Below are 26,794 nucleotides of genomic sequence, written 5' to 3'. Positions count from 1 at the left end.
CGACTCACTGCATTTAATCGTGAAGGGTCCTCTGAGTATAGAATGTGTGCTAATGATATCATTATATCTCGTGTGGCAGGGATTATCAGTTTGAAACCGTAGTGCTACTCAACCTGATCCTCTTCAAGGCTGCGGATTCTTCTCGAGACATCTATGAAGTGGCCATGCAGCTACTTCAGGTACAAAAAAGTGCACACTTTGCGCCACTGGAAAATGTTTCAACATATGAATGACGCGCTCTAAATAGTGTGTCTGTGGTAGATCTTGGAGCCGAAGCTCTTTCGCTACGCCCATAAACTGGAGATCCAGCGTTCTGATGGTGTCCTGACTCCACCCTCACCGCTTCCCCATCTCTATTCCGTATCTTACTACCAGCTGAGCGAAGAGTTGGCGCGAACCTACCCCGAGCTAACGCTCCCCATCTTCTCAGGTACTAAACAAAGTCCATGTTTTTCTACAGCATCTGCAGCTTTTTGGAAATGAATATCAAACGCTTTGTAAATTATACTTGAGCCAGAGTTACTTTCACTTCCCCGACTAACGTTTGCTTTCACATCGAGCCATTTCGACTGTTTTGGTTCATGTCAATGCAATGATATGGTTGCCGAGAAGTGCAAAACTAATTAACAAAAACAAATGCATCCGAAAACAAATGAACAAACCCGCAAACAAAATAACAAATCACAAAACAAATGAACAAATCCGAGAACAAATGAATAAATTCGAAAACACATTAACAAATCTAAAAACAAAATTAACAAATCCAAAAAAAAAATAACAAATCACAAAACAAATTAAAAACATTTTAAACAAATGCATAAATTGGAAAGCAATAAAAATCACAAAACAAATGAAAAAAAATTGAAAACAAAATGAACAAATCAAAATGCAAATTAGGAAATCCGAATATCGTGATAGCTTGAATGATAGGTGTCTCATCCAGTGAGCGGTAAGTACTTTATTGGCGTGAAATTTTCGTTTTATAAAGAGAAATAAAAAAATGAAAAAGGACTGTTATTTTTATTTTCTTTGAATACTACAGAAAAACAAGTCATTTTCGCGTTTTTTTGTGGATGCACGGAAAATGAAATCAAAGGGAAACTAAAACACAAAAAAAAGGCTTGATTTTTTTTTACTTTTTATATATTTTTTTTGTCTAAATGCAGAACTGCAGAAGCAGTGTTTTTTGCTACTTTGTAAGACTTTTGTGTTTTGAGTTCATTTCCTGAGGCTCCTGCCTTCTCTCAAGTTTCCGCTGTTGTGATGTATTGTTTCTTCAGTTCTGCAATTAGACGTAAAATAGAAAATCAACCCCTTTGTACTTGTTTTTCCGTAGTTTGGTTCTTAAGTTTTTTTTTTTTTTTTTTTTTTTTTTTTATAAAAATGACTGGAGAGTACTATTTTACTATTTTCGTTTTTAATTTGTTTTCGGATTTGTTTAATTTGTATTTGCATTCATTAATTTGTTTTTGAATTTGTTTAATTTGTTTTCGGATTTGTTTAAATTGTTTCGCACTTCTCGTCCACTGTAAAATGAAGAGGTGAGTCAGAGGATCCAGACAGCGCACCCTGGTGGTAGACAGGTCATGCTGCATTACCTGCTGCCGTGGATGAACAACGTGGAGTTGGTAGACTTTAAGCCGCTGGTGCGTCGGCAAGAGGAGTCCGAGGACGAAGACAGCGCACGCGAGCGTGAGATGATGGTGAACAGTCGCCGCTGGCTCAGAGGAGAGGGCTGGGGATCTCCACAGGCAACGACTATGGTCCTAAACAACCTTATGTTCATGACTGCTAAGGTACATTGTGTTGAGGATACCATTTTAGAGTAGCTTAGAAATGCATGCACAGCCTAACGTGTGTATATCGTTTGTGTTCAGTACGGGGACGAATTTGCGTGGTCGGAGATTGAGAATGTGTGGACCACTCTGGCAGACAGCTGGCCCAAAAATCTCAAGATCATCCTTCACTTCCTCATCAGCATATCTGGAGTCAACAGTGAGCCAAGTCTCCTGCCTTACGTGAGTTTCAGCTAATTTCACATTCAAGCATTTTGGCCTTAATAATGTGTAACATATATTATACATAAAATTGCTTGTTTTTTGTTTAACCTCGTTTCTTTTTATTAACATTTGCGAACAATCAACAGTTTACATTTTTTTTTTTTTTTTTATCATTTTAAATAAAATGCCGACCTGGTTTAAATAACAAATATTTTATATAGCACCAAGCATAAAAATAGAAAGAAAAAAAAATTATAATAATAAAATAAGTAAATAAAATAATCACAGATATGTCATAACAATATTAAATAAATAAATAATAAAAAAAAATAATTCAAATGAATAAATTAAATGTCAAAAATGTGATGAATAAATGGAAAAATTTAATGTTCACATTTGTTAGACCCTATTTGGGTAATACAGATATAGATATATATTAAAAATATTTTTTTAAAGATATATTTTACTAAACTGTTGTACTTAATTCAGCATTATTTATGTGTTTCTTAGATGCATCCATTTGTTATATTCATTCCGTTCATTCATCCATTCACTCCCTCGTTGTGCATAATGTCTCCTTTACATAAAACGCTAAAAGAATCCACATCGCTAGATTGTCGTAAAAACATCAGCGATGACAGGAAGTGGCAGCGACTTCACCCACAACTAGATCCGAGACTTGCAGTCCGCCATTAAAAAATGTAAAGGAAACGCAGATATGATGTTCCGTGTGTAAAACAAGGATTGAACTGGGTACAAACGAGTGTTCTGTTACACACCTATTAGTAATGCATTAAGTAAAGGAAGTCCATGCATGATATAAACAGGTAAAGCGTGTGGTGGTCTACCTGGGAAGAGACAAAACCATGCAGCTCTTGGAGGAGCTGATGACCGAGCTGGAGCTGACTGACGCTGTGAGCTCGGCTGTAACCCACATGGATAACCCACCGTATTACCGTATCACCTCCTCCTATAAAATCCCCTCAGTCACTGGTGAGCATGTTTGTCTACAAAATCCCCTCTTGCTTGTGAATTTATTAATATTGTAATCAATCCTAGTCTTGATAGTTATTTTTGTTTGAAAACAAGCTTCTTCTTTTTTTGCCTTTGATAACTTACAGGCACTGCATCCAGCAGTAACACTATGGTCCCCGGGCCTGATGGTCACCATGACAACAAGATCAAAGATCCCAATATGGACGACAAGTAATGCACATAATTCCTTGCATTCTTTAGTGACCCTGCATGCACTGCTTTGGCCGATATTGATTTTTATCTGTGTGTGTGTGCGTGTGTGCGTGTGCGTGTGTGCGTGTGTGCGTGTGCGTGTGTGCGTGTGCGCGTGTGCGTGTGTGCGTGTGTGCGTGTGTGCGTGCGTGCGTGCGTGCGTGCGTGCGTGCGTGCGTGCGTGCGTGCGTGCGTGCGTGCGTGCGTGCGTGCGTGCGTGCGTGCGTGCGTGCGTGCGTGCGTGTGTGTGTGTGTGTGTGTGCCTGCAGTTATTCCCATTTGGATATCTACACCGGGCTGAACAGCAATCTGAACAGACAGCACCACCGACTGGAGTCTCGTTACAGCAGCAGCTCTGGAGGCTCCTATGAAGATGAGAAAAGTGAGCTCTTTCTCGTTTAATCATCTTGTGGGCCAATTTGCTTTTTTTTCTGACACCAATAACATCTGAGATTAGTGTGTCCCAAATTCTAAGTCAGGGGTCCCAGACTTTTTTTTTTCTCTGTGAGGGCCATGTAATGATTATTGATTATTGTGCTCATTTTAAATGTATTTATTTTGCCTCTTAATGTTAGATTAGTTTTTGTTGTGCACCGTACAGACAATTGCGTGTCGCCTTTCAAGAGATATATTGCTTATAAAAGAGCACTATTACCGTCATAATGCCATATTTTTTTTCCCATTTTCATTAATTCATAGAAAATCTAAATATGTACTTACTTATGCATAATTTTCACTTATATAGGTTATACGTTTATAACTAGAGGTCGACCGATTGGTTGGATCGTACTTTCCGATAACAGATTAATCAACCGATTGTTTTTAAAATGGATACTGGATTAAAAACATAACACTCCATGTAAAATAGTTCTGAACTTCATTACAAAAATAAAAAAGTACTGAATCATGAAAATGTGCTAAAGGAATAGCAATATAGCAATATATTATATCAATAAATGTAATTATATAATAAATAAATAATAAATATAATAACGATGCTCTTTGTGCAGCATGCAGTATCGTGTAAAAACAGAAAGCATGTAGCGTCAGTGATTCGTCTCTAGAGGCCGCTCTCATAATAACGGCGGACTATCGGTGCCTCGACCTCTATTAATAACTATGGGGAAATTTAGTTTTTATTATCCTGCATAAATGTCTGACACGTGTAATTAAAAAATGTGGGAAAATAAACCAAGTATGCACATCCCAGCACTACAGTCTTTTAGTGCACAGTGATAGTTGGGACACAGCATAACCTTGTGTTATTAAATTATTATTAGAGCCCAATGATGATCACAATCAACCATGTACAACTTGGGTTACAGCTTTTTCTCTTTTCCCCCCTTTTTTTCTCCAGGTGATTCTATGCCAGTCTATGCAAACTGGCGCTTGAAGGTTATGGAACATAACTGTCCTGAGCCCCTTCCATTCCCACCCACTGGAGGCTGCTGGTCACCACTGGTTGACTATCTGCCTGAAACCACTGCACCTGGAGTCTCCCTTCACAGGTACATAAAATTACAGTACAGTAATCTCAATCTCATCCGGAAAGTATTCACGTTTCCACATTTTATGCTACAGCTTTATTCCAAAATGGATTATTATTTTCCTCAAAATTCCACAAACAAAACCCCATAATGACAACATGAAAGAAGTTTGTTTGAAATCGAAAAGAAAAAGCGAAAAGAAAAAAATAAATCACAAGTATTCACAGCCCTTATTTATATTTAGGCCGAATGACATTTTATTGTTGGATATCAGACTATAATAAATTCTCAGCGTTTCCACCTCTGCTCACCTTCTGATCTTTTTGCAGGTGTAACATTGCTGTGATCCTGCTCACTGACCTGATTGTGGACCACGGTGTCAAAGTGGAATGGAGCGCTTACCTGCATCTTCTACTGCATGCCATCTTCATAGGTAGATTTTTCACATAAAGGGATTCGATTTTAAAACCTCTATATACACTGCATATACAAACGTTTGGGACACCTGACTTCTTAGAGGCACATAAATTGTGTACGATTCCATTACTTGAACTACAAAATCCCCAAAATGATCCAGCATGACAATGTCCCTGTGCACAAAGCCAGCTCTATGAAGAAATGCTTTACATGGGTAAAGTGGAGGAGTGGAAAATCCTGAGTGGTCTGCCTTGATACGCCTCCTCGTCTCACCTATATCAGGACCTAAACTGACTAAAACCCTTGTGGCTGAAAGAATCTCCAAAATCTTTACAAAAGCGATCCATAATTTAGTGGAACATCCCAGAAGAGTGCAGGATATTTTAAAAGCACGGAATGGTTCGGACATATCTGACGTATTTTCATAAGGTATTTTTATACAAATAATATGGAAGACGGAGGATAACAAGTGTAAGGTGCCAAAAAGGACTACATTCTATAACTATAGTTAAATTGTATATGTTCCCGTTAATGCTTTCTGTTCCCCTGTAGGTTTTGACCACCAGCACCCAGAGGTCTATGAGCATTGCAAGCGTCTGCTGCTCCACCTGCTGGTAGTCCAAGGAACCAACAGCAGCATCCAATCGCTAGCCTCCGTCCTGCTGCGCAACCGCGAGTTCCACGAGCCCAGAGTTCTCACCGTTAAACCCATCCCCCAAGAGTTCAACCTGACAGGTGTGTATACGGTATACGCACGAGAGCCATAACAGTATTAAAGATGTTTTCTCTCTATATAAAATATATATATATATATATATATATATATATATATATATATATATATATATATATATATATATATATATATATATATATATATATTGTACTTCTCTCAGGTGTGTCAGAGTTGGCTCCGGAGTACCAGCCTTCCCCAATGACCGACTCCGGTTTGAGCTCCAGCTCCACTTCCTCCAGTATCAGTCTGGGTGGTACAGCTCTGCCCCACCTTCCCCACACGCTGCTCAGCGAGGTGCAGCTGTCGGCCGAACAGGACGAGAAAGTTAAAAACCTCATCGAGTTCATCAGCTCCAGGTGCGCACCAGTGCAAACACGCGTACGTGCGTGTAATGTCACGCGGTTTTTCCTAGAACGTAGGCGTTTTTATGTCCAATGTGCAGCTCTGTCTAGCATTTTTTACCTTCACCCTGGAGGTGGAAATGGTTCTTGCTTATGTGTTTTGTGAGAGACATTGTTGTTGACAGTCACACCTGTGCCAGCTGCCTGTGCTCAGGCTCTGTTGTCTTGTGCCCACAGCCATGTCTAACTGGAGAGGGTATTGTTGCTTTGCATGTGTGTGTGTGTGTGTGTGTGTGAGATTTATTTTTATTTATTCTTTTTGATTTTTTACTGTGTGAGACCTTAAATATCTAAATTATATATAAGGGGTGTAACGGCACACAAAATTCATGGTCCGGTACGTAGCTCGGTTTTTAAGTCGCAGTTCGGGTTCAGTTCCTCTACAGTTCGGGGGAAAACATAAAATTGCTTGTCGTGTTTTTTTTTTTAATTAACGTTGTTTATTAGAATAAACATTTGTGAACTTCAACAGTTTATATTTTTATAAACAATTTTAAATAAAATGCCTGCTTGGTTTAAATAAAAAAAAATAATCCAAATATATTTCAAAATAAAATCGAATCAAATGAATGCAATGCTCTTTTTTTTATTATATTCATCAAATAAAGTCAAATTAAATTAAGTGAAGTAACATTAAATTGGCACGAATTCAATCGATTAAATATAATGAAATAAATGGAAAAATTATATTAATTAGTTTGTTAGACCCCATTTGGGGTGTTTTAGGTTTGATATAAAAATTTTTTAAGATATGATATACTTAACTTCTACTTATTTCAGCATCCTTTCACAAATTTCTGACTTTATGTATTATCATTCCGGCCATCCTTCATGTATTCAGTCACTCCCTTGATATGTGGAATTGTGAGGAATTTCCACTTATATGTCTCGAAGCTGGACATAAAAAACAAAAGAAACACAAAAGAATCCATATCGCTAGTCCGTTGCGTGGCAGCGAGTTCACGCACGTGCTCAGTACAAATCGCATTTCTGGTACGGAACGAGTGGCCGCATCGACTCTGCATTTAAAGTGCGAGGCGGAGACTAAAAACAAACTTGCGGTCTGCCACTTAATATGCTTGTGATGGATTTTAACTTTGTTCTTTGAACTTTGTTCCGCCGTACCGAAAGTCCTGTACCGAAGCGGCTCGGTGCGAATGTGTGTACCGTTACACCGTTAGTACATCGATATTGTTAGAAGCTGTGTGCTTCCTCTCTTTTCCTTTGTCATGCTGTATGTTCCCGCACTGATTGTGTTGTCTGGTCGCTCGGCCCGCAGGAAACGAGCCCCCTTGTGGAATCATGAGGACATGTCTCCTAAAAACACCAACATCAAGAGTGCCGAGCAGCTCAGCGTCTTCCTCAGACACGTCGTTACGGTCTTCAAACAAAGCCAACCGGGTTCGTTAGTGCTGTTTTTTTTTTCTTTTTTGTAGTATTTTTTACTTTCTAAAATGATACAGAATGACTATATATGTATGTACCTGATGACCGTTTTGTGTGTGTGTGTGAACAGGATTCCAGCTGGAGCAGCTGTTGAGCGAAGTAGCCTTGCAGACTGCCCTGTCTTGCTCCTCTCGCCACTACGCCGGTCGCTCTTTCCAGATCTTCAGGGCTCTGAAACAGCCTCTAACGGCCTCCACGCTCTCAGACGTGCTGTCGCGTCTAGTGGAGACTGTCGGAGATCCAGGAGAGGAGGCTCAGGTAACAGCACGCCCTAATAATGGTAGCTGAGGGATCGCCTTTATATATAAAAACATACTTCTGTTCTCTTGTGTGTGATTCATTATTGTTTAAAACAGGATGTTTCATCAACTTTAATGAAAATACAGTGATTTTGTTCGCCTTGACAGATGTTGATATAAGTTGTCTCGGTGTTATAGTGCGTATTTTTATACTTCATGACAGACGTCGACCAGTTTTGCTAATAAATCAGCTCCGATTGCTGATTTGCTGGAACGATCGACTTTCAGCAAAAACCCATATCAATGTTTTTTCCGGCTTCCAGTTCGCTGTCATTACGAGAGCGGCCTCTAGAGGCGAATCATCGACACCACGTGCTGTTTGTTTTAACACGCAGCACGGAGAGCGTGGTTATATTTATTATTTATCATTTATGAATTGTGATTATATTTAATCATTTATATAATTTATTTGTTTAATTCGGCACATTTGAATGATTCTGTACTGTATGTATGTATGTATGTATTTATTTATCTATTTATTTATTTTTTATTTATTTTATTTTTTTCTCTCCCCAAATTCAGTATTATTTTACATGCAGTGTTTGTTTGGCTGTTGTTTTTTTTATTCAGTATCCATTTAAAAAAAAAGTACTGATAGATTATTGATTATATATTAATCAATATATACCGATAGCTGTGTTGGATCTTACTTGCCAGTAACCGTTTAATCCTCCGATAGCTAAATAAAATAAATATGCACATTTATTGACCCTGTTTAAAAAATATATATATTTAAAAAAAAACAAGGTTTTCGTTACCCATCCCTCTTCTTCACTCATTTGCTTTTCTTTCTTGTCCCCCAGGGCTTTGTGATCGAGTTACTGTTAACGTTGGAGGCTGGTATCGACACTTTGGCCGATAACATGAAGAACTACGATCTGCTCACTGCATTATCCCAGTAAGCCCATTTCCAACATAAAAGATAATTAATACACTTTCCTATCAACAATTGGTGTTAATTGAGCAAAAACCTATAATGTAGAACTAACATTTTCGACTTTCCTGCAGAGCTTCGTGCCACGATCCTTTGCTAGGTACGAAGTTCGCCATCAACAGGAAGAGCACGGGCCAGCTGAACCTGAGCACTGGCGGCCTGTTGCACACGCACTACGGTCATATACGCAGCAACTCGTTACGCGTCAGTCTGATGGGAGAGCGCAGGGGAGACCGGAGGCGGAGTAACACTCTGGACGTCGCCGACCGTCCCGGAGCCAACCACGGCAACCTGGCCCGTACTCGCAGCTTATCATCCCTCAGTGAGGGCGGTGTACTGGCTGGTGGGCGAGGAGGAGGAGGAGGGGGTGGTCCTGGGACTTGTACAGGAGACCCTGGTCCACCTGCGGACCCCACAAACCTGTTGGCGACACTCTTTTGGATCGCAGCGTCGCTCCTGGAGTCGGACTACGAGTTCGAGTACTTGTTGGCGCTGCGTCTGCTGAACAGGCTCCTGGCCCAGTTGCCCCTGGACAAAGCCGACAGCAGGGAGCGACTGGAGCGGGTACAGACCAAGCTGCGGTGGTACAACTTCCCCGGGCTGCTGCAGCTGTTCCTCAAGGGCTTTACCTCGGCTGCCACACAGGAGCTCACCATACACCTGCTGAGCAAGCTGATCAGTGTGTGTCGGCACACGCTCGTGGACCCCTCGCAGGTGGCAGGTCAGAACACATCTCACCTCAGCATTCAGGTGTACTGATTTGATTGCGTATATCGAAATGTGCATTCGGGCAACAGTGTAATTAGGTGCAATATCGATTTGAGGCACATCCGAAAAAATGCAGTAGTCATGGAAATAACAAAGGAATTAGGTTGCAGAACATTCTACAGATCTTCTGGACATTCTTGCTGTCATTTGTTTGGTTTGGCTCTGCAACAAACCCGAGAAACCTCATTATGGTTTCTTAAGTGAAAAGGGATCTGTTAGGTAATAAGTTTCTATAATATTTTTCTGTCATATTAAAGACAATTTAAAAAAGAATTTCTAATGACTTAATAATGCAGAAGTGATCAAATAAAGATCTATCTATCTATCTATCTATCTATCTATCTATCTATCTATCTATCTATCTATCTATCTATCTATCTATCTATCTATCTATCTATCTATCTATCTATCTATCTATCTATCTATCTATCTATCTATCTATCTATCTATCTATCTATCTATCTATCTATCTATCTATCTATTAAATCAGTCTAGTTTCAGTTTACAGTTTTTGGGAGTTTGGGGCAGATTGTGAGGAAGTTCCTACTTTAAACACTAGAGGTCGCTATAAATATATGAACAAAAATCTAAAACCTCAATACTTCATTCTCAAGACAATAAAGATGTTTTTTTCCCCCTCTTCTTTCATGTTTTTTTTTTTCTTTTTCCTCTCAGGTTTTCCTTTAAACATCCTGTGTCTGCTGCCTCATCTGATCCAGCACTTTGACAGCCCCACGGTGTTCTGCAAGGAGACGGCGGATCGCATCGCCAAAGTCTGCGCCGAGGAGAAGTCAGCCACGCTGGCCAACCTGGCGCACATGATGAGCCTGTACTCCACACACAGCTACTCACGAGACAGCACCAACTGGATCAACGTGGTATGCCGCTACCTCCATGACGCCTTCGCGGACATCACCTTTAACCTCGTGACCTATCTCGCTGAGGTGAGACCCGAACCAAAGTCAATTCTTCCGGTGCAGTTCAAAACATAAATGAAATGCTCTTCCTTTTAAAAAAAATTGTTGTTTTGTTTCGTTTTCAGTTATTGGAGAAAGGGCTACCCAGCATGCAACAGTCTCTGCTGCAGATCATTTACAGCCTGCTGAGTCACATAGACTTATCAGCTGCTCCTGTTAAACAGTTCAACCTCGAGATCATGAAGATCATTGGCAAATACGTACAGGTGAGTCTTCTCTTCTGCATTTGGCTTTTCATCACGTATTGTACGTCAGCGAATTAATATAAATAGGTGTTGTTGTTTTATTTTTATATATATATATATATATATACAATTAAAATTGAATGCAGTCAGTATATCAGCCAAACAAAGTTCGCCACCATCTGCACATCCTTTACTATCACAGCGTCTGTAATAATATTAGACGGTTAAAGAGCTATCAAAGAAAAAGCAATGATTATGAAATTGCACATTTTGCACTGATGGTCTTGATGCAGGAGTGTCCTAGGGGTGCCCCCGAATTGGATGCTTTGATAGGAGCATACCCATTTCACAGTTGAATCCTCACTAATGTGTTATGAAACAATCCTGTACATCGTGGCGTTCAAATGTTATGAGGAATCGTTTTACGAATGTGAATCCACACTGCCTTTTAATTCAACCTAAAAAAAAAAAAAGCAAGAAAATAAACACACACACACACACACACACACACACACACACTCCCACACACACACACACACACACACACTCACTTCCACACACACACACTTACACACACACACACACTCCCACACACAATTTGACTATCAGTCAACTATTTGGCAAGATTCTGATTCGACTTTGTAAATCCCTAGTCAGGAAAAAAAACCCTAGTAAATACATTCCTGAGCAAAAGTCATTGGTGAGGACATAAGACAGAATGAACCTCGCACCCCCGAGACTCTCCTGTGCCTCAATTTGCCGCAATAAACCATCTTTGGTTCACGCCTACAGTCTTCTTCGATTCCAGCGTTCAATGTAAAATGAAACACGTTTCTGGATTCACAAAATCCTGCTGAATTCCCGATGTGCTTAAATTCACCTCGATTTAATTTCTCTATTATAAGTGTATAATTATTGTCCTGATCCTCAACAGGCCACGTGTTACATGTCAGGCTCCAGATCGTACCCAATATTTTCGTTTTTGAAACTCGACTCTTTGTGTTGTTCTGAGTTTTACGGACAAACCATGTCTCTGATTTGATCTAGAGCCCCTACTGGAAAGAGGCCCAGAACATTCTGAAGTTGGTGGTGTCTCGCTCTGCGTGTCTGGTGGTACCCGACGAGGTGCAGCGCTCCTACGTCGCCGAGTCGTCCGGCTCTCCGGAAATCACCTTCACGCGCATTTTCAACAACGCTTCCAAAGAGCTGCCCGGCAAAACACTGGACTTTCACTTCGACATCTCGGAGGTACAAGCCGTCCTCCAACAACACAAACACACCTTTTCTGTCATGCGACTGTGGTACAGCACAGATCTAATCTTCTTCTAAGGTGTGTTGGTGCTTTCACGTTTATCGATATCAAGAATAATCCTCTCGATTTTTTTACATTTTAGACACCCATAATCGGGCACAAGTATGGAGATCAGCGCAATGCGGCCGGACGTAACGGTAAACCTCAGGTCATTGCTGTGACCAGGAGCACATCCTCCACCTCGTCTGGGTCGAACTCGAATGGCCTGGTTCCGGTCAGCTGGAAGAGACCTCAGCTGTCCCAGGTGCAGTGATTTACTTTTTTACATATGTTTAATATTAAAAATTTTTTAATTTTTACAAACCTGATTTTCTGTAAAAATAATTTTAAGTGTTTCCTACATTTCCTTGATTCCAGAGGAGAACTCGAGAGAAGCTCATGAACGTCCTGTCTCTGTGTGGACCAGAGACCGGCCTGCCCAAAAATCCTTCAGTATGTGTAATGTTCAATTTCAGTACCACCGAGTCAGCACTTTCACATAGTTCTGTTGTGTACTGTTCTGAGTGACGTGTTGCTTTTCTTGCAGGTGGTCTTTTCCTCAAACGAGGACCTGGATGCAGGCGATCAGCAGACCAGCCTTATCCCGACAGTAGAGGAAGTGACCCGTGAGGAGGACGGGCAGGCGGAAGACGCAGGAAGTGAGCAGCAGTTTGGAGTGTTCAAGGACTTTGACTTCCTGGATGTAGAACTGGAAGATGCCGAGGTGAGAACCGATCTGCTCTCGGCCCCTCTATTCAAATCGATTCGAAAATTGTTCACTTCACTGTTCCTAATGTAACCAGGGTTTCTACGCATTTTAGAAAAGTATTAAAAAAAGAATTACATTTAATTTGAGTAAATTCTAGTTTTGTTTTTTTACGGGGGAAACAGAAACACAGAGTATTGAAAAACATTTGTTTCCATTCGGTAAAAAAAAATAAAATTAAAAATAAATAAATAAATAAATAAAAAAGCCTACTGTAAGTTTACACTAATTTTTTTATTAGTTTTTTTAAAAGGTATGTTTTCGGCGACTGAGGCCAAAACTGGAAAATTTGCGTTTTCAAACCAAAATCGAAAAATCAGGCTTCGTCTACACTAATCAATAAATTTGAATTCTTTTGTCTAAACAACGTTCCGCTTCCAAGTTTTCGTTTTCGGTCGTTTCCCTAAAGTTGCCAGTTGGCATTTATTTACCCTTTTTTTTTTTTTTTTTTTACCATTTATTTAAGCCATGACAGTACAGCGCCCCCTGCTGACACACATGGAAAATAAATATTTTAGATATTAAATGTGGTTTTAAAAATCTTTAGGGATCCTCTGTATTGGTGAGTCTGGAAAAACACGGTATATATTAATGAAAAATGTGTAGGAACCCTGCGTAAGGTATCATAAATAATTATTCAGTATTTAGATTTCTGTCAATATTGACATTGAAGATACAGCCGTATTAAACCGTTTTGGTGTGTAGAATGCGATTAAATTCTGTGTAATGTATCATAAAAATATGTAGTTTTTTTTATTAGTAGTAGTTTTAAGCACATCAGGAGTGTAGTGATGCTGTGGAATTATTATTGTTACGATTGTGTACAGTGTGAATAGTTATAATTATAAAAAAAGAAGAAAAGAAATGCAAAAACAGTTTCTCTAAATATTTAATCGTTTTGCATGTGATTCGTGATCGGAAGGTAAGTAGGTGCTTTAATCAACTTTGACAGCGTGCGTGTTTGTTTCTTCAGCTTTCTGACTCTAACACCACTGTTGTCTTTCCCCCCTTTCTTGCGTTCAGGAGATGCAGGTAAGTTTCTGTGTCAGGCTGTGGGTCATTAAACATATAATAAATGAACCTCTGATTAGTGAGCAATAAAAGAAACGAACCAAAAAGCCAAAATGTGCATGAGTGTGCGCAGGGCAGCAGCTATCGGTTATTTAAGCAATCGAATATTCTACTGATTTTTCCGCCGATTAATCGGATAAGTACTCCTCGTTCTTTATTAAAGCGCAATGCTAAACAGGAGAGGGAAAATAAGACGGGTCTTTTAAAACGTACAAGTAAATTGTTTCCTTTTAAGAAAAACATTGTTATTGCTAAAATTTGCTAGAAGAATCTCTGTGCAATAAATTGGCGTATTCAATCAAAATGCAAATACAAATATGTACATAAAAAAAACCCCATAATTTATTAAAATGAAAAAAAAAAAAATGCATGGTGCAGAATTTTCTTTGTTTTAGTTTGAAATGATCCCAAATTTTAGAATCGTTGTTCGACGTCGTTCCTCTATTTTTAGCGTGTGGTGCGTCAGGAATAACGGTCCGCAGGGAAACACGGTGCTCTGTGTGTAGTTAAATGGACCAAACGAGGCAAATCATTTGCCTCTATGCTTTTTTGTATTTGAATATTACGGGGACCCATATATGCGTGTGCGAATTTCATATCATAATTGAAACATTTATTTGAAATTCGACTATGAATTGCGTCCTCGAACGAGTGACAGAATAATATGCTTGGTTTTCTGTATAATATCCACATTTAAAATCTAGCTGACCTGCTCTATTTTTGTGTTCCTGTGTTGCTGTGTGTGAAAGAATATATTATAAATCTGATTAATTAAACCTATACAACTCTTCAGTCATGTGGCTGCAGCACGATGCAGATGCAGGTCTTGAGCATCAGTGAATGTTCTTACCAGACTTCAGAATGATGAAAAAGTGTGGAATGAGGGATTTTAATTTAATAGTCATTTGGGTTATTGTGGGCTTTTTTTTTTCCAGTAAGCCCAAATCTGAGAATCAAAAGCTCCTGAAATACTCAAACCCATCCTATTTGGTACCACCAAATGTATTCTGATGTTTGTTGATAAGCATTGAGCTCAAGATCGGCTGATTAGTTAAAAACGGCATGATTGTATAAGATCAGACTTTCCATTATTTCTCCCTCTGTGTTCCTCGTCCAAAGTGGTGCTTGTTCCTTCCTTCTTTCCTTTCACGTTTTTCATCTCCACGAAGACTAGGAATGGCGTGCGTTGTGTCGCGATAGCGTCTGACCTCGTTCTTTTGCACACTCAGGGCGAGAGCATGGACAACTTTAACTGGGGCGTGCGACGCCGCTCCCTGGACAGCATGGACAAAGGTGACACGCCGTCGTTGCAGGAGTGCCAGTACACGGGCAGCACGCCGAGCCTCAATCTGACCAACCAGGAAGATACGGACGAGTCATCTGAGGAGGAGGTACTGAGCGCTAGCCAGATTCTCACCCGCTCCAACCTCGTAAGTCCCGTAACCCCACGTCCTCTATCCGGGGGCCCTTCGTTCACACGGGGCCGCCGGCACGGTGTGTCTGTGCCGAGCTGGGCTTAGATGCTGCCATGTTTCAGCTGTGGGTGGTTAGACGCTTGCTTCTGCCCGTAGCTCAACAAACCCCGATCATCTTCCTTCGAAAATACCTTCTCCCCCATCCCCCTGTCCCTTTTCTGCCCAGTAAGCCTATTGCCCACCATACATTGCCTTCCTAAAGTATATTTCTAAAACCCCCTTTTATTTTAATTACACTCTATTTTTGCTTTTGAACGGTAAGTAAAGACACACATGACTCTTTTTCCTTCTTTTGTCTTTTTTTTTTTTTTTTTTTTTTTTTTTTTTTTTTTTTTTTTTTTTTTTAAGATAAAGACTTTCAGTGAATATGCATGTAAATGCGAGAGTCACTTACAACTAATTACACCACGTAATAACATGAACTCGGCCATCTAGAATATATATCTGCATGAGCATGACGCCGTATATGGACTTATACTCTATATTTCATTAAATCTCTACGCTCCTCTTAGACTTACTCTAACTCCCCTCCGCTTGCTATGGCGCTTTGCCGTTTTCCGTCGGGCTTTTGCAGAGCAGCGGCGCAATTTTCAACGATCTTTTTTTTTCTTTTTTCGTTCTTCGAGCCGGAAGAGTCCTTCCGCTTCTTGGTTTTCTACCCCCTTTTTATTGTACTAATGAGTGACATTAAAGTTTTTTCTAAGCTTTATAACGCTAGCATGCAGCATGAAGAAGAGGAATGAGATGCTTAGGTGCACTATGATGTAAATGCTGACAAAAATAGTGTTTGATTTAAAATATATATATATATATATATATATATATATATATATATATATATATATATATATATATATATATACATACAGTGAGAAAAATAAGTATTTGAACACCCTGCTATTTTGCAAGTTCTCCCACTTAGAAATTATGGAAGGGTCTGAAATTGTCATCATAGGTGCATGTCCACTGTGAGAGACATAATCTAAAAAAAAAAAATCTAGAAATCACAATATATGATTTTTAAACTATTTATTTGTATGATGCAGCTGCAAATAAGTATTTGAACACCTGTCTATCAGCTAGAATTCTGACCCTCAAAGACCTGTTAGTCTGCCTTTAAAATGTCCACCTCCACTACATTTATTATCCTAAATTATATGCACCTGTTTGAGGTCTTTAGCTGCATAAAGACACCTGTCCACCCCATACAATCAGTAAGAATTTAATTTCTAACATGGCTAAGACCAAAGAGCTGTCCAAAGACACTAGAGACAAAATTGTACACCTCCACAAGGCTGGAAAGGGCTACGGGGAAATTGCCAAGCAGCTTGGTGAAAAAAGGTCCACTGTTGGAGCAATCATTAGTAAATGGAAGAAGCTAAACATGACTGTCAATCTCCCTCGGACTGGGGCTCGTGGGCTCACCTCGTGGGGTCTCAATGATCCTAAGGAAGGTGAGAAATCAGCCCAGAACTACACGGGAGGAGCTGGTCAATGACCTGAAAAGAGCTGGGACCACCGTTTCCAAGGTTACTGTTGGTAATACACTAAGACGTCATTGTTTGAAATCATGCATGGCACGGAAGGTTCCCCTGCTTAAACCAGCACATGTCCAGGCACGTCTTAAGTTTGCCAATGACCATTTAGATGATCCAGAGGAGTCATGGGAGAAAGTCATGTGGTCAGATGAGACCAAAATAGAACTTTTGGGTCATAATTCCACTAAACGTGTTTGGAGGAAGAAGAATGATGAGTACCATCCCAAGAACACCATCCCTACTGTGAAGCATGGGGGTGGTAGCATCATGATTTGGGGGTGTTTTTCTGCACATGGGACAGGGCGACTGCACTGTATTAAGGAGAGGATGACCAGGGCCATGTATTGCGAGATTTTGGGAAACAACCTCCTTACCTCAGTTAGAGCATTAAAGATGGGTCGAGGCTGGGTCTTCCAACATGACAATGACCCGAAGCACACAGCCAGGATAACCAAGGAGTGGCTCTGTAAGAAGCATATCAAGGTTCTGGCGTGGCCTAGCCAGTCTCCAGACCTAAACCCAATAGAGAATCTTTAGAGGGAGTTTAAACTCTGTGTTTCTCAGCGAAAGGCCAGAAACCTGACTGATCTAGAGAAGATCTGTGTGGAGGAGTGGGCCAAAATCCCTCCTGCAGTGTGTGCAAACCTGGTGAAAAACTACAGGAAATGTTTGACCTCTGTAATTGCAAACAAAGGCTACTGTACCAAATATTAACATTGACTTTCTCAGGTGTTCAAATACTTATTTGCAGCTGTATCATACAAATAAATAGTTAAAAAATCATACATTGTGATTTCTGGATTTTTATTTTTAGATTATGTCTCTCACAGTGCACATGCACCTACGATGACAATTTCAGACCCCTCCATGATTTCTAAGTGGGAGAACTTGCAAAATAGCAGTGTTCTCAAATACTTATTTACCTCACTGTATATAGATCAGGGGTGTAACGGTACACAAAATTCACAGTTCGGGATGCACCTCCCTTTTTACGTCACGGTGCGGTTCAAAACTGCTTGCCGTTTTTTTAATTATTAATTTTGTTTAAAAATTAACGCAGTTTTTTTTTATTAATAATAGAAAAACAGCAACAGTTTTATTTTTTTTAAACGATTTTAAATAAAATGCCTGTTTGGTTAAATAACATTTTATAAAAATAAAATATATTGAATAATTCGAATTAATGCAATACACGTTTTTATTGTATTGACGAAAGCGTAATTAAATTAAATTGTCACAAATGAAATTGATTAAATAAAATTTGATAAATAGACATTAAATAGCAGCAGACTTTAAAAAAATAACGTAATTTCTTCCATCCTTCATTCATACAATCCCTTTATATGCGGAATTGCCAGGATTTTCTTTTAAGAGAATTTCTTGAAACCGGACATAAAACGCTAAAGAACCCATAGTGCTACAAATCGTATTTCCAGTACGGCGTGAGCAGCCACAGTGACACTGCGCTTACACTAGTACTTTTTTATACCCCGGACATTGTTGTGTGTTTTCAAATTTAATGATAATAATAAAATTTCTTTAAAAAAAAAACAGTTACTGCACTTAATGTCTGAGGTGGAGACTAAACATACATGTGGTTAATCACTTAATACGTTCGTGAGGGAACTCAGATTTTAACTGTAAAAAAGAATGCATTCGGTAAACGTGTACCGTAACCAAAATCCTGTACCCAAATGGTTTGATACAAATAAATGTACTATTACACCCCTTAAGTTTATTGCTAGTATTTGGCATGTTTGCATGCAAGTATTCATGATTTTATACAGAATCTCACAAAAGTAAGTGCACCCCTTACATTTAAGCAACCATTGTAGTTTATCTTCCCAGGGGACAATACTATAGAAATGAATCTTGGATATATTTTAGAGTAGCAGCTTGTATAGCAGTGCAGATTTACTGCCTTGCTAAGGAAGGTGAAGGTGATAAAGTGGCCGAATATGTCTCCAGACCTGAGCCCTATTGAGCACCTGTGGGGATCCTCAAGCGGAAGGTGGAGAAGCACCATGTGTTTAACATCCAGCAGCTCCGTGATGTCATTATGGAGGATTGGAAGAGGATCCCAGCAACAATCTGTGCAGCTCTGATGAATTTCATGCCCAGGAGGATTAGTGCTGAATGGTGCTCATACAAAACATTCACACTTTGGGCACAGTTTCGACATGTTCGCAAAGGGTGTGCTCACTTTTGTTGCCAGGTATTTACACAATAATGGCTGCATGTTGAGTTATTTATAGAGGACAGTAAATCTGTACTGCTGTAAAAGCTGCACATTGACTACTCTAAATATATCCAAGTTTCATTTCTACAGTATTGTCCCTTGAGAAGATGGGGTGCACTCACTTTTGTGAGCTACTGTATGTATATATATTTATATAAGTGTGTGTGTGTGTGTGTGTGTGTGTATATATATGTGTATATATATATGTATATATATATGGAGAACATGTCTATTCACTGAAAATCCTTTGGTATTTTCCTCGTTTGTGTCTCAGCTTAACAGCGACTCCGCTACGGACGACGCCACGTCCAATCACATGGATTCCCTGCAGCAATCCCAGGAGTCTTCCAGTAGCGTCCTTACCGAGGAAGCTCTGCGCACCCCTCCGCTGCCCCGCCCGGACAGCCCTACCCACGAGACCGCGCATTCTGACAGCAATCTCAGTCAGCTGCCTGAGGTGGGATCAATCAGGAGCCTCAATAATTTCTGGTGCACGGGTGCTTTCTAGCTCTTGCCTGACATCTGTGCGGGGTTGTGTGGTGGTTTTGACCTGGTGTGCCTTTCTTATCTTAACATCTGTTACGAAAAAAAGACTTTTAATTTATTTTTCGCTATTAGGAAAAGGTCATGGTGTTGAATCTACACAGGGCTGGTAGTTTGCCCCTGTGCAACACCGTTCCCTGTTAGCCTGCTCACTCAAGTCTTCTGCTGCTTTTCATCCTTTTTCTTAGCCGTTTTCATGTTTTCATAGCCATGCTGTAAATGCTTTTTCGCACTCGTTACGGGGCAATCGGGCAGTGATTTTTTGTTGAGCACAGGGTTCGTACAGGATGCTCGAAAATCACATGACATTAGTTACAGTACGGTGGAGAACAAATTTTGGCATAAACGTGCCGAGTACTGCCATTCCGATCTGCGCCAAATAACCTCTACAGACGTTATCACAAGTGTAATAATAAATCTAAACAATATACCACAAATTCATGAGTCATAACTCGTATGCTGCCTCAGCAAACTGTACGAACCCTGACGGTGGGCGGGGCTTGCTTGTCATTTGGGTTGATTTTGGGGTGAAGATTGCTATTAGGACTGACACACCTCAGGCCAGCTGTGCTAAAATTGGATTGAGAGAAAATACAAAAGCACAGAATGTGTTTTAAAAGAAAAAAAACCCTCCTCGGACAGACATTCCAGCTCGGAGCTACAAGCATAGAGTGAGTAAAGCTTAACACACAGCATTGGGGTAGAGCATAAGATTAATTTTTTTTTGTCACTAACAAGCTTTTGCATTGCTTCCTACCGCATCTAACATGGTCACGTGACTGAATGGCTACGCCGGATTTAATAACGTCATTACAACAGTATTTTAACCCTCTTCCAGCTCCCGGATTCTTACTGTTATATTTTAAGGGTCAACACTGAATGTATTATTGTTTGTGCATATTAATTAGCAGGTGCATAAATTAATTTCTTACATTTTGTTTTGACATTCCACATTTTTTTTTATAATAATCTACACTCTTCTGGGAAGATTGAATTGTACCTGTAGAGATTTGTGCTCATTCATCCGCAAGGGTGTAAGTAAAGTAAGGTACTGTTGTAGGTGAGGTGAGGAGGTCTGGGGTGCAGTCAGTGTTTACATTCATCCCAAAGGTGTTCCATAGGTATGAGAGTAGAAGTACAACGGATCAGTTACAGATGAATTGCTCAATTTATTATTATTTTTTTAAACTCATGGATTCATCTTTCAGTGCAGGCAACGGGTTCACGTGAAGGAGACCCGTTAATCAGTCAACAACAACGGCTGGCGGAGGAGAAGTTCAAAACCCTCCTGCATCATTCAAATCGCATGCATGGGAGCATTTCCTTGCTGTAACTTTTCTTGTATTAAATGGAAATTAGATTAGTCTCCTCCCCTTTTTTGCCAATCTGAGTTTTGTGATCCAACACTAGTTGCCACTTGAGAAAACGTGAAAGCAGATCTTAATGGAGCTTGCTTTGTGCACAGAGGAACCGTCATGCTGGAACAGGTTTGGATCTCCTGGTTCAAGTGATGGTAAACAGTAGCGCCACAGCATCCAAAGACATTTTATACAATTGTGTGCCTCCGAGTGTGTAGTAACAGTTTGGGGAAGAAACGTATCGTATGTCTGGAAATGGCAAGTGTCCAAATACTTTTTGTTTTTTTACACAGTTCTTTTATAAAGTTTGCACTGTGCGTTCCAATGAGCAGATTTGTCGCATTGTTTTACCTTTTAATAAATGCTGGTAGAAATTCGATTTCGTAAACAATCAGCAGTCGTGGATGAAGAAGGACACGATGCTTTTTCTCAATTCGATATTCGTTCCTCCATTAAACACTGCAGGTAATGTGTCTAAATATACGCATATGTAAATATCTCCAGTATGTTTTTAGATCCTGTAGGTCATACACATTATTCACAACTGCACCGGTGTTTCCGAGTGACCGAGAGAAACACTGCGTATTTATATTACATGATATGGTCCTAACACTAGTTCAGTTCCTTCCAGTCCAGTCCTAAATTTAGCTCAAGGACATCTTCCTTTCTCGTTCCTCCAGCTTTTAGTGTAATGAGGTCTGATTAATCTCATCAGCTTCTCCATTACAGTCGTTCCCTTTTAAAAGCGTTCAATAATACTAAAGCACGCTTCTGGACGACTGCCACCGTTCTCTCTGTCTTGAGAAAGCAGAACGAACGAGGAAAATAGCAGGAAGGATCTAGTCATTTTCATTTATAGCCTGTGTCTTTTATCGTGTGACTAACTTGGTGGACTTGAAATATATTTGTGATTTTTTTAGAATAACAGCCTCACAGCCATTTTCCTCACAGGGTTCTTTCTATTTTGCCCTGGTTCTATTTAAACATCATTAATAGTCTGAGGAGAGAGAGCACCACTCTGGCTTATTTGTCATGATCTCGAAAGAGTGTGGTGATAAATATGCTTTGTGCCTGTTTTTATTGATATCTCTCGTTTGCTAAAAGGAGCAGTTTCTCTGAAATATATATATATATATATAATTTTTTTTTTTTTTTTTTTTTTTTTTTTTTCTTCAAATTGCTGCCTCTAAGTGTCCCCTCGTGGGTGACCGGGATTTGACCTTTGGTTAATTGGATTGAATTTCTCCTGCTGTTAAACATAGAGAGAGGGTGAGGTCAGAATTGTAACTGCGCAAGATGGTTGCCACATCCTCTGCTTTTACTCCAGAAATTTTCATATTCATGATGATAAATGCCCAATAATACAGTGCTCATGTGAAATAGATTTTCAATAGTTTTTTCTTCCTCACATTAACTTATTACTAGACTGTGTCAGCGATCCACAACCAGAATATCATCTTGGTTCAATCCGGTAGTTGTATGTTTATAGATTAAACTTTGGACCTTGACTGTGTTATCAAGAAGAGCATATAATTTCCATTATAAGCCTTGAATGCATTCTTTTTTCTGTTTTAATAACATTTAGTATATAAATGATAATCCATGCCTAGGTGCCATTGTCACCTGTGGCATGTGCAAGTTATTATTAATGTTTTGGTGTAGAACTGATTGAAATTGTTAAAAGTAATGGTTAATGTTTTTATTTAGTTCATTAGATCTAGAATTCTGCCCATTCCATATCATACACAGGGATAAAGTAGTGCGATGAGGTAGTTTATTTAAACTCATTTTTATTAAATTACAGAAAGAGAGATCTGAAATTCATGCAAAAATTCTCTGTTATAAACAGTATTATTTGTACTAGAAGCAACGGTGCCCTGCTCTTTTTTACAGGACACCAGTGTGATGGCGGCGGATGAGCTGAGCAGCAGCGTCAGCGAGGACACAGGCTTCTGCAGTGCCCCCCCTTTACCGTCAGACCCCCCCGATCTTTGTGAGCTCCCTGACCCTCCGGATGACCCGGACCCTCCTCCTCCACCTCTAGGCATGGACAGTCCGCTTGGTTCGCTTTGCGAAGAGGAGACGGCGCCGGATTCGGTGTGCGACGAAGACGTGACCCTGGCACTCAAGGAGCTCGATGAGAGGTGTGAAGAAGAAGAGGCAGACTTCTCCGGCATGTCCAGGTGAGCGAGATTGGCAGGTGGAGTATACGACCCTAGTTCCAAAACAGTCGGGACACTGTGTAAAATGTAACTAAAAACAGAATTTATTTGCAAAACTCACAAACCCATATTTAATTCACAATAGAACACAGCAAATGTTAAAACTGAGGGAAATGTACCATTTTAAGGAAAATAAAAAAGGTGATTTTTGATGGCCACAACACATCAGGGCCAAGGGCTAGAAATGTAAGCATTACTAAAAAGACAGCTGGAGGAACATTTTGCTAACTAATTAGGTTACTAGCAAACGATCAGTAAGATGATTGGGTATAAAAAGAGTAGAGGTGGAGTCTCTCAGAAGTAAAGATAGGTGGAGGTTCATCAATCTGGTGGAATTCCTAAATAATGCTCCTTGGACATCAAATTGTGAAGACTTTAAATATCTCATCAACAAAAGATTCTGAGAATCTGGAGGAATGCACTGCAGATGCTCCTCAGAGATGCACAGCCACCAAAAAGCTCAACTTCCAGCAGAGGTTTGGCTACAAATTCACGCGGTTGCTTGATTAAGAGCAACACTTTATATAAAAATAGCGTACATAAGAAATAACAGAACTCCACGTTGACAGGACGGGACGCAGGCTGCCAATGTGCACTTGTCACTCAAAGCGGCTTTGTAAACACCATAATGGATTAGAGAACCTCTCATGTAAACAGTCCATCGAATTTTTCATTCGGAATGACCAAAATGTAAACGTGAGTATTTTGGCCTTAGTAATACCGTGTGTGGTGATTGGGTCGAGGTTAAATATATGTAACTTTGGCTCTGTGGACACCAAATAACCTCCAGCATTTCCTGTCATTTGAACCAGAGCTGAAAATTTAATTCTTAGCGTGTCTGACTTGAACAGAACTTGACTCAGTATTCGACTCATTTAGAACGTAGGCTTAAAGATGCACCAGTCCAAGACACACGTTAGCGAAAAGCCAAAAACTGTTCATTTGTGAGGTTTTGATTTCCTTAAATACAATTGTGCATCTCAACATTGCATTAACCATCAACACAATTGCCTCCTCAACATGCAAGAACGAAACAAAGATCAAACAAGTTGGTCAAAAAAAACAAAAAACAAAGTACAATAATAGTAAATCTTTCAAAACGGAATTTTCAATTACCAAATATTATTACGGTGTCATGTCATTATATAGTATTATACAGTACAAATATTCAGAGGTGACTGATTTGATTCGCCACTCAGGCGATGTTTTTATTTAACTTCAACAAAAGCTGGTTCTCAAAGTTTATGGATTTTATTCCACCTTTTTTTTTTTTTCCCCCCTTAATTTAAAAATGAATGGAATGGATGAAAACGTAGCTAAAACTTCACAGGCAGCAGATGCGGGACCATGAGAACGGAGGCTTTCGAAAACGATGGCGCGTTTTTTGTCGTTCACGTGGCGTTTCAAAGAGCCAGAGCATCTTAACGTTGTGCAGTTGAGGACGTGAACATTTTCTGATGTTTCACTACAAAGTGTGGACACGGAGCGTTTTTATTCTAAAGTATCCGGATAAGTATAGACGTAGCCTCAGGGCAAAAAAAAGTCTTTATAAGAAGGAGATTAAAACTATATAGCAGTGACACAGACATCAAACTGCATCTTTAATTAGGTGTGTTCATGCTGTGCTTATGGATTGGCTCTGATCCAGGTTCTTCCAGAACATTGGATCCTCAACTTTCAGTAAATAAGTTGACACACAAACTTCCACAGAACAGATGGCTGAGAGTCCCCAAACTGCAATAAAAACGCAAAACCGATTTCCACAAATCGCTGTGTGTCTCAGGAGACTCGAGCTTTACCGGCGATTAACGTCACACCAGCACTCCAGGTTTGACTGGTGCTTTAGCGCAGCGTAGGAAGCAGGGGCTCCGTCCGGCTGTGAAGCGTGCCGGAGATGCGCACATCTCCCACAATGAAAACTGCCTCCGTGTGCGTTAGAGTGTGGCGTCGGGGGTGGGGTGAGGGTAATGTAAAACCGCTCGATAAAGCAGCGCACACTATCGGCTCACGGACAGGGTGTGAGACGGAGAGGGAACATTATTAGGAGACGTGAAGGATAGAAGAGGCACCGAGTATGAGGACTGCAGAGAGAGAGAGTGTTTGAGCGGCGCCTGGTTGTTCGAGAGAAGAGTAAAGGAGAGGCTGCTGCTGGTGAGGATGAGAATGAAGACCGAGTCGGTGTCCTTCATGTCACTCAACAACGCAGGCTTTAAATACTTCTATTCCATCTGCTTTATCAAGATCTTTGGCCCCTCCGGGCTGTAAGTGTGCGCATGTTTGTGTTTGTGTTTGAGATGTTTTTCTTTTTCCTCTGCAGTACGTCCGGGTAGAAACTACGTTGCAGTGCAGCGCATCTGCAGTGGGATGGGGGGTGGGGGGGGGGTGGAGAGGAGAACAGGAAGTAGAGGTGAAGGGGAAAAAGAGAGCAACTAGGGGGCAGTGTCGAATCAGAGTCGAAGAGTTTACTTTGTTTTTCTATTTATTTATGTAGGAGATACTGGATAAAAGAGCGAAGCAATAACATGAGACATCGGTTGTGATTTTACTTTGTTTAACGTGGTTGTAATTTCACATGTATTTGTGTGTGTGTGTGTGTGTGTGTGTGTGTGTACACAGTCAAGACGAAGGAGACACCGATGGCTTCCCTGAGCTCGAGTCTTCTCCACCCCCATCTCCTTTTCTCTCCGCCATCCTGGCGGCTTTCCAGCCCGTCGCTTACGATGACGAGGAGGACGCCTGGCGTTGCCACGTCAACCAGATGTTATCCGACACGGACGGATCCTGCGCCGTCTACACGTTTCACGTCTTCTCTCGGCTCTTTCAGGTGTGTCCGGGGGTCCACCATGCACTCGCAATGTACACTTATTTTTACACACGTCCTGTGTATAATATTGTTTTTGCTCCTTTTTCAGCACATTCAAAGAAAATTCGACTCCATTACCCACGCTTCGGTACGTTTTCTCGGGGATGGGCGCCAGCGAATGGGAAACCAATTCCTGAGCTCCCTGGAGGTCATGAGCTCTTGCTTGCAGTGCCCTACAGTCTTACTGGATGCAGAGACTGTGAGTCTGAAGCATCTTATATATATATATATATATATATATATATATATATATATATATATATATATATATATATATATATATATATATATATATATATATATATATATATATATATATTTTTTTTTTTTTTTTTATTATTATTATTTAATTATTTTTACATGATCACAATTATGAATTATTATAAATATTTTAGTATATATTAAAATAAATAGATTATTTAATATGAACTATTAACACTTTTTCCAGTTCAGTAGTATTAAAGGGTCCTGTACTGAGATACAGTGAAATCCTAGCGTTCGTCACACGTCTGTGTGTGTGTGTGTGTGTGTGTGTGTGTGTGTGTGTGTGT

At 40.1% G+C, this 26,794-nt stretch overlaps 1 protein-coding gene across 23 annotated transcripts in view; it reads left to right on the top strand.

Moving 5' to 3' along the window:
• fryl (furry homolog, like) overlaps positions 1 to 26,794 on the top strand; it is a 106,921-nt gene that overhangs the window by 68,989 nt on the left and 11,138 nt on the right. For 12 of the 23 annotated variants that reach the window (XM_083562847.1, XM_083562846.1, XM_083562845.1 and 9 more), the window contains 26 exons: positions 80 to 179; positions 262 to 430; positions 1,540 to 1,796; positions 1,878 to 2,018; positions 2,828 to 2,993; positions 3,122 to 3,206; positions 3,497 to 3,609; positions 4,585 to 4,735; positions 5,044 to 5,147; positions 5,684 to 5,866; positions 6,028 to 6,223; positions 7,548 to 7,669; positions 7,785 to 7,972; positions 8,817 to 8,911; positions 9,022 to 9,668; positions 10,391 to 10,659; positions 10,758 to 10,898; positions 11,925 to 12,125; positions 12,272 to 12,433; positions 12,547 to 12,621; positions 12,716 to 12,892; positions 15,235 to 15,435; positions 19,532 to 19,714; positions 23,052 to 23,341; positions 25,997 to 26,204; positions 26,293 to 26,442. In XM_083562847.1, coding sequence (XP_083418973.1) covers positions 80 to 179; positions 262 to 430; positions 1,540 to 1,796; positions 1,878 to 2,018; positions 2,828 to 2,993; positions 3,122 to 3,206; positions 3,497 to 3,609; positions 4,585 to 4,735; positions 5,044 to 5,147; positions 5,684 to 5,866; positions 6,028 to 6,223; positions 7,548 to 7,669; positions 7,785 to 7,972; positions 8,817 to 8,911; positions 9,022 to 9,668; positions 10,391 to 10,659; positions 10,758 to 10,898; positions 11,925 to 12,125; positions 12,272 to 12,433; positions 12,547 to 12,621; positions 12,716 to 12,892; positions 15,235 to 15,435; positions 19,532 to 19,714; positions 23,052 to 23,341; positions 25,997 to 26,204; positions 26,293 to 26,442 — 4,774 coding nt within the window. Of the gene's footprint in view, positions 1 to 79; positions 180 to 261; positions 431 to 1,539; positions 1,797 to 1,877; positions 2,019 to 2,827; positions 2,994 to 3,121; positions 3,207 to 3,496; positions 3,610 to 4,584; positions 4,736 to 5,043; positions 5,148 to 5,683; positions 5,867 to 6,027; positions 6,224 to 7,547; positions 7,670 to 7,784; positions 7,973 to 8,816; positions 8,912 to 9,021; positions 9,669 to 10,390; positions 10,660 to 10,757; positions 10,899 to 11,924; positions 12,126 to 12,271; positions 12,434 to 12,546; positions 12,622 to 12,715; positions 13,069 to 13,540; positions 14,977 to 15,234; positions 15,436 to 19,531; positions 20,472 to 23,051; positions 23,342 to 25,996; positions 26,205 to 26,292; positions 26,443 to 26,794 lie in introns of those variants that run through there. The other 11 variants (XM_083562849.1, XM_083562848.1, XM_083562858.1 and 8 more) reach the window with 3 other exon arrangements.

The sequence above is a fragment of the Silurus aristotelis genome (assembly GCF_946808225.1).
Source record: "Silurus aristotelis genome assembly, chromosome: 15".
In the NCBI taxonomy this organism is placed as follows: domain Eukaryota; kingdom Metazoa; phylum Chordata; class Actinopteri; order Siluriformes; family Siluridae; genus Silurus; species Silurus aristotelis.
This window is presented reverse-complemented; position numbering and strand designations above follow the sequence as displayed.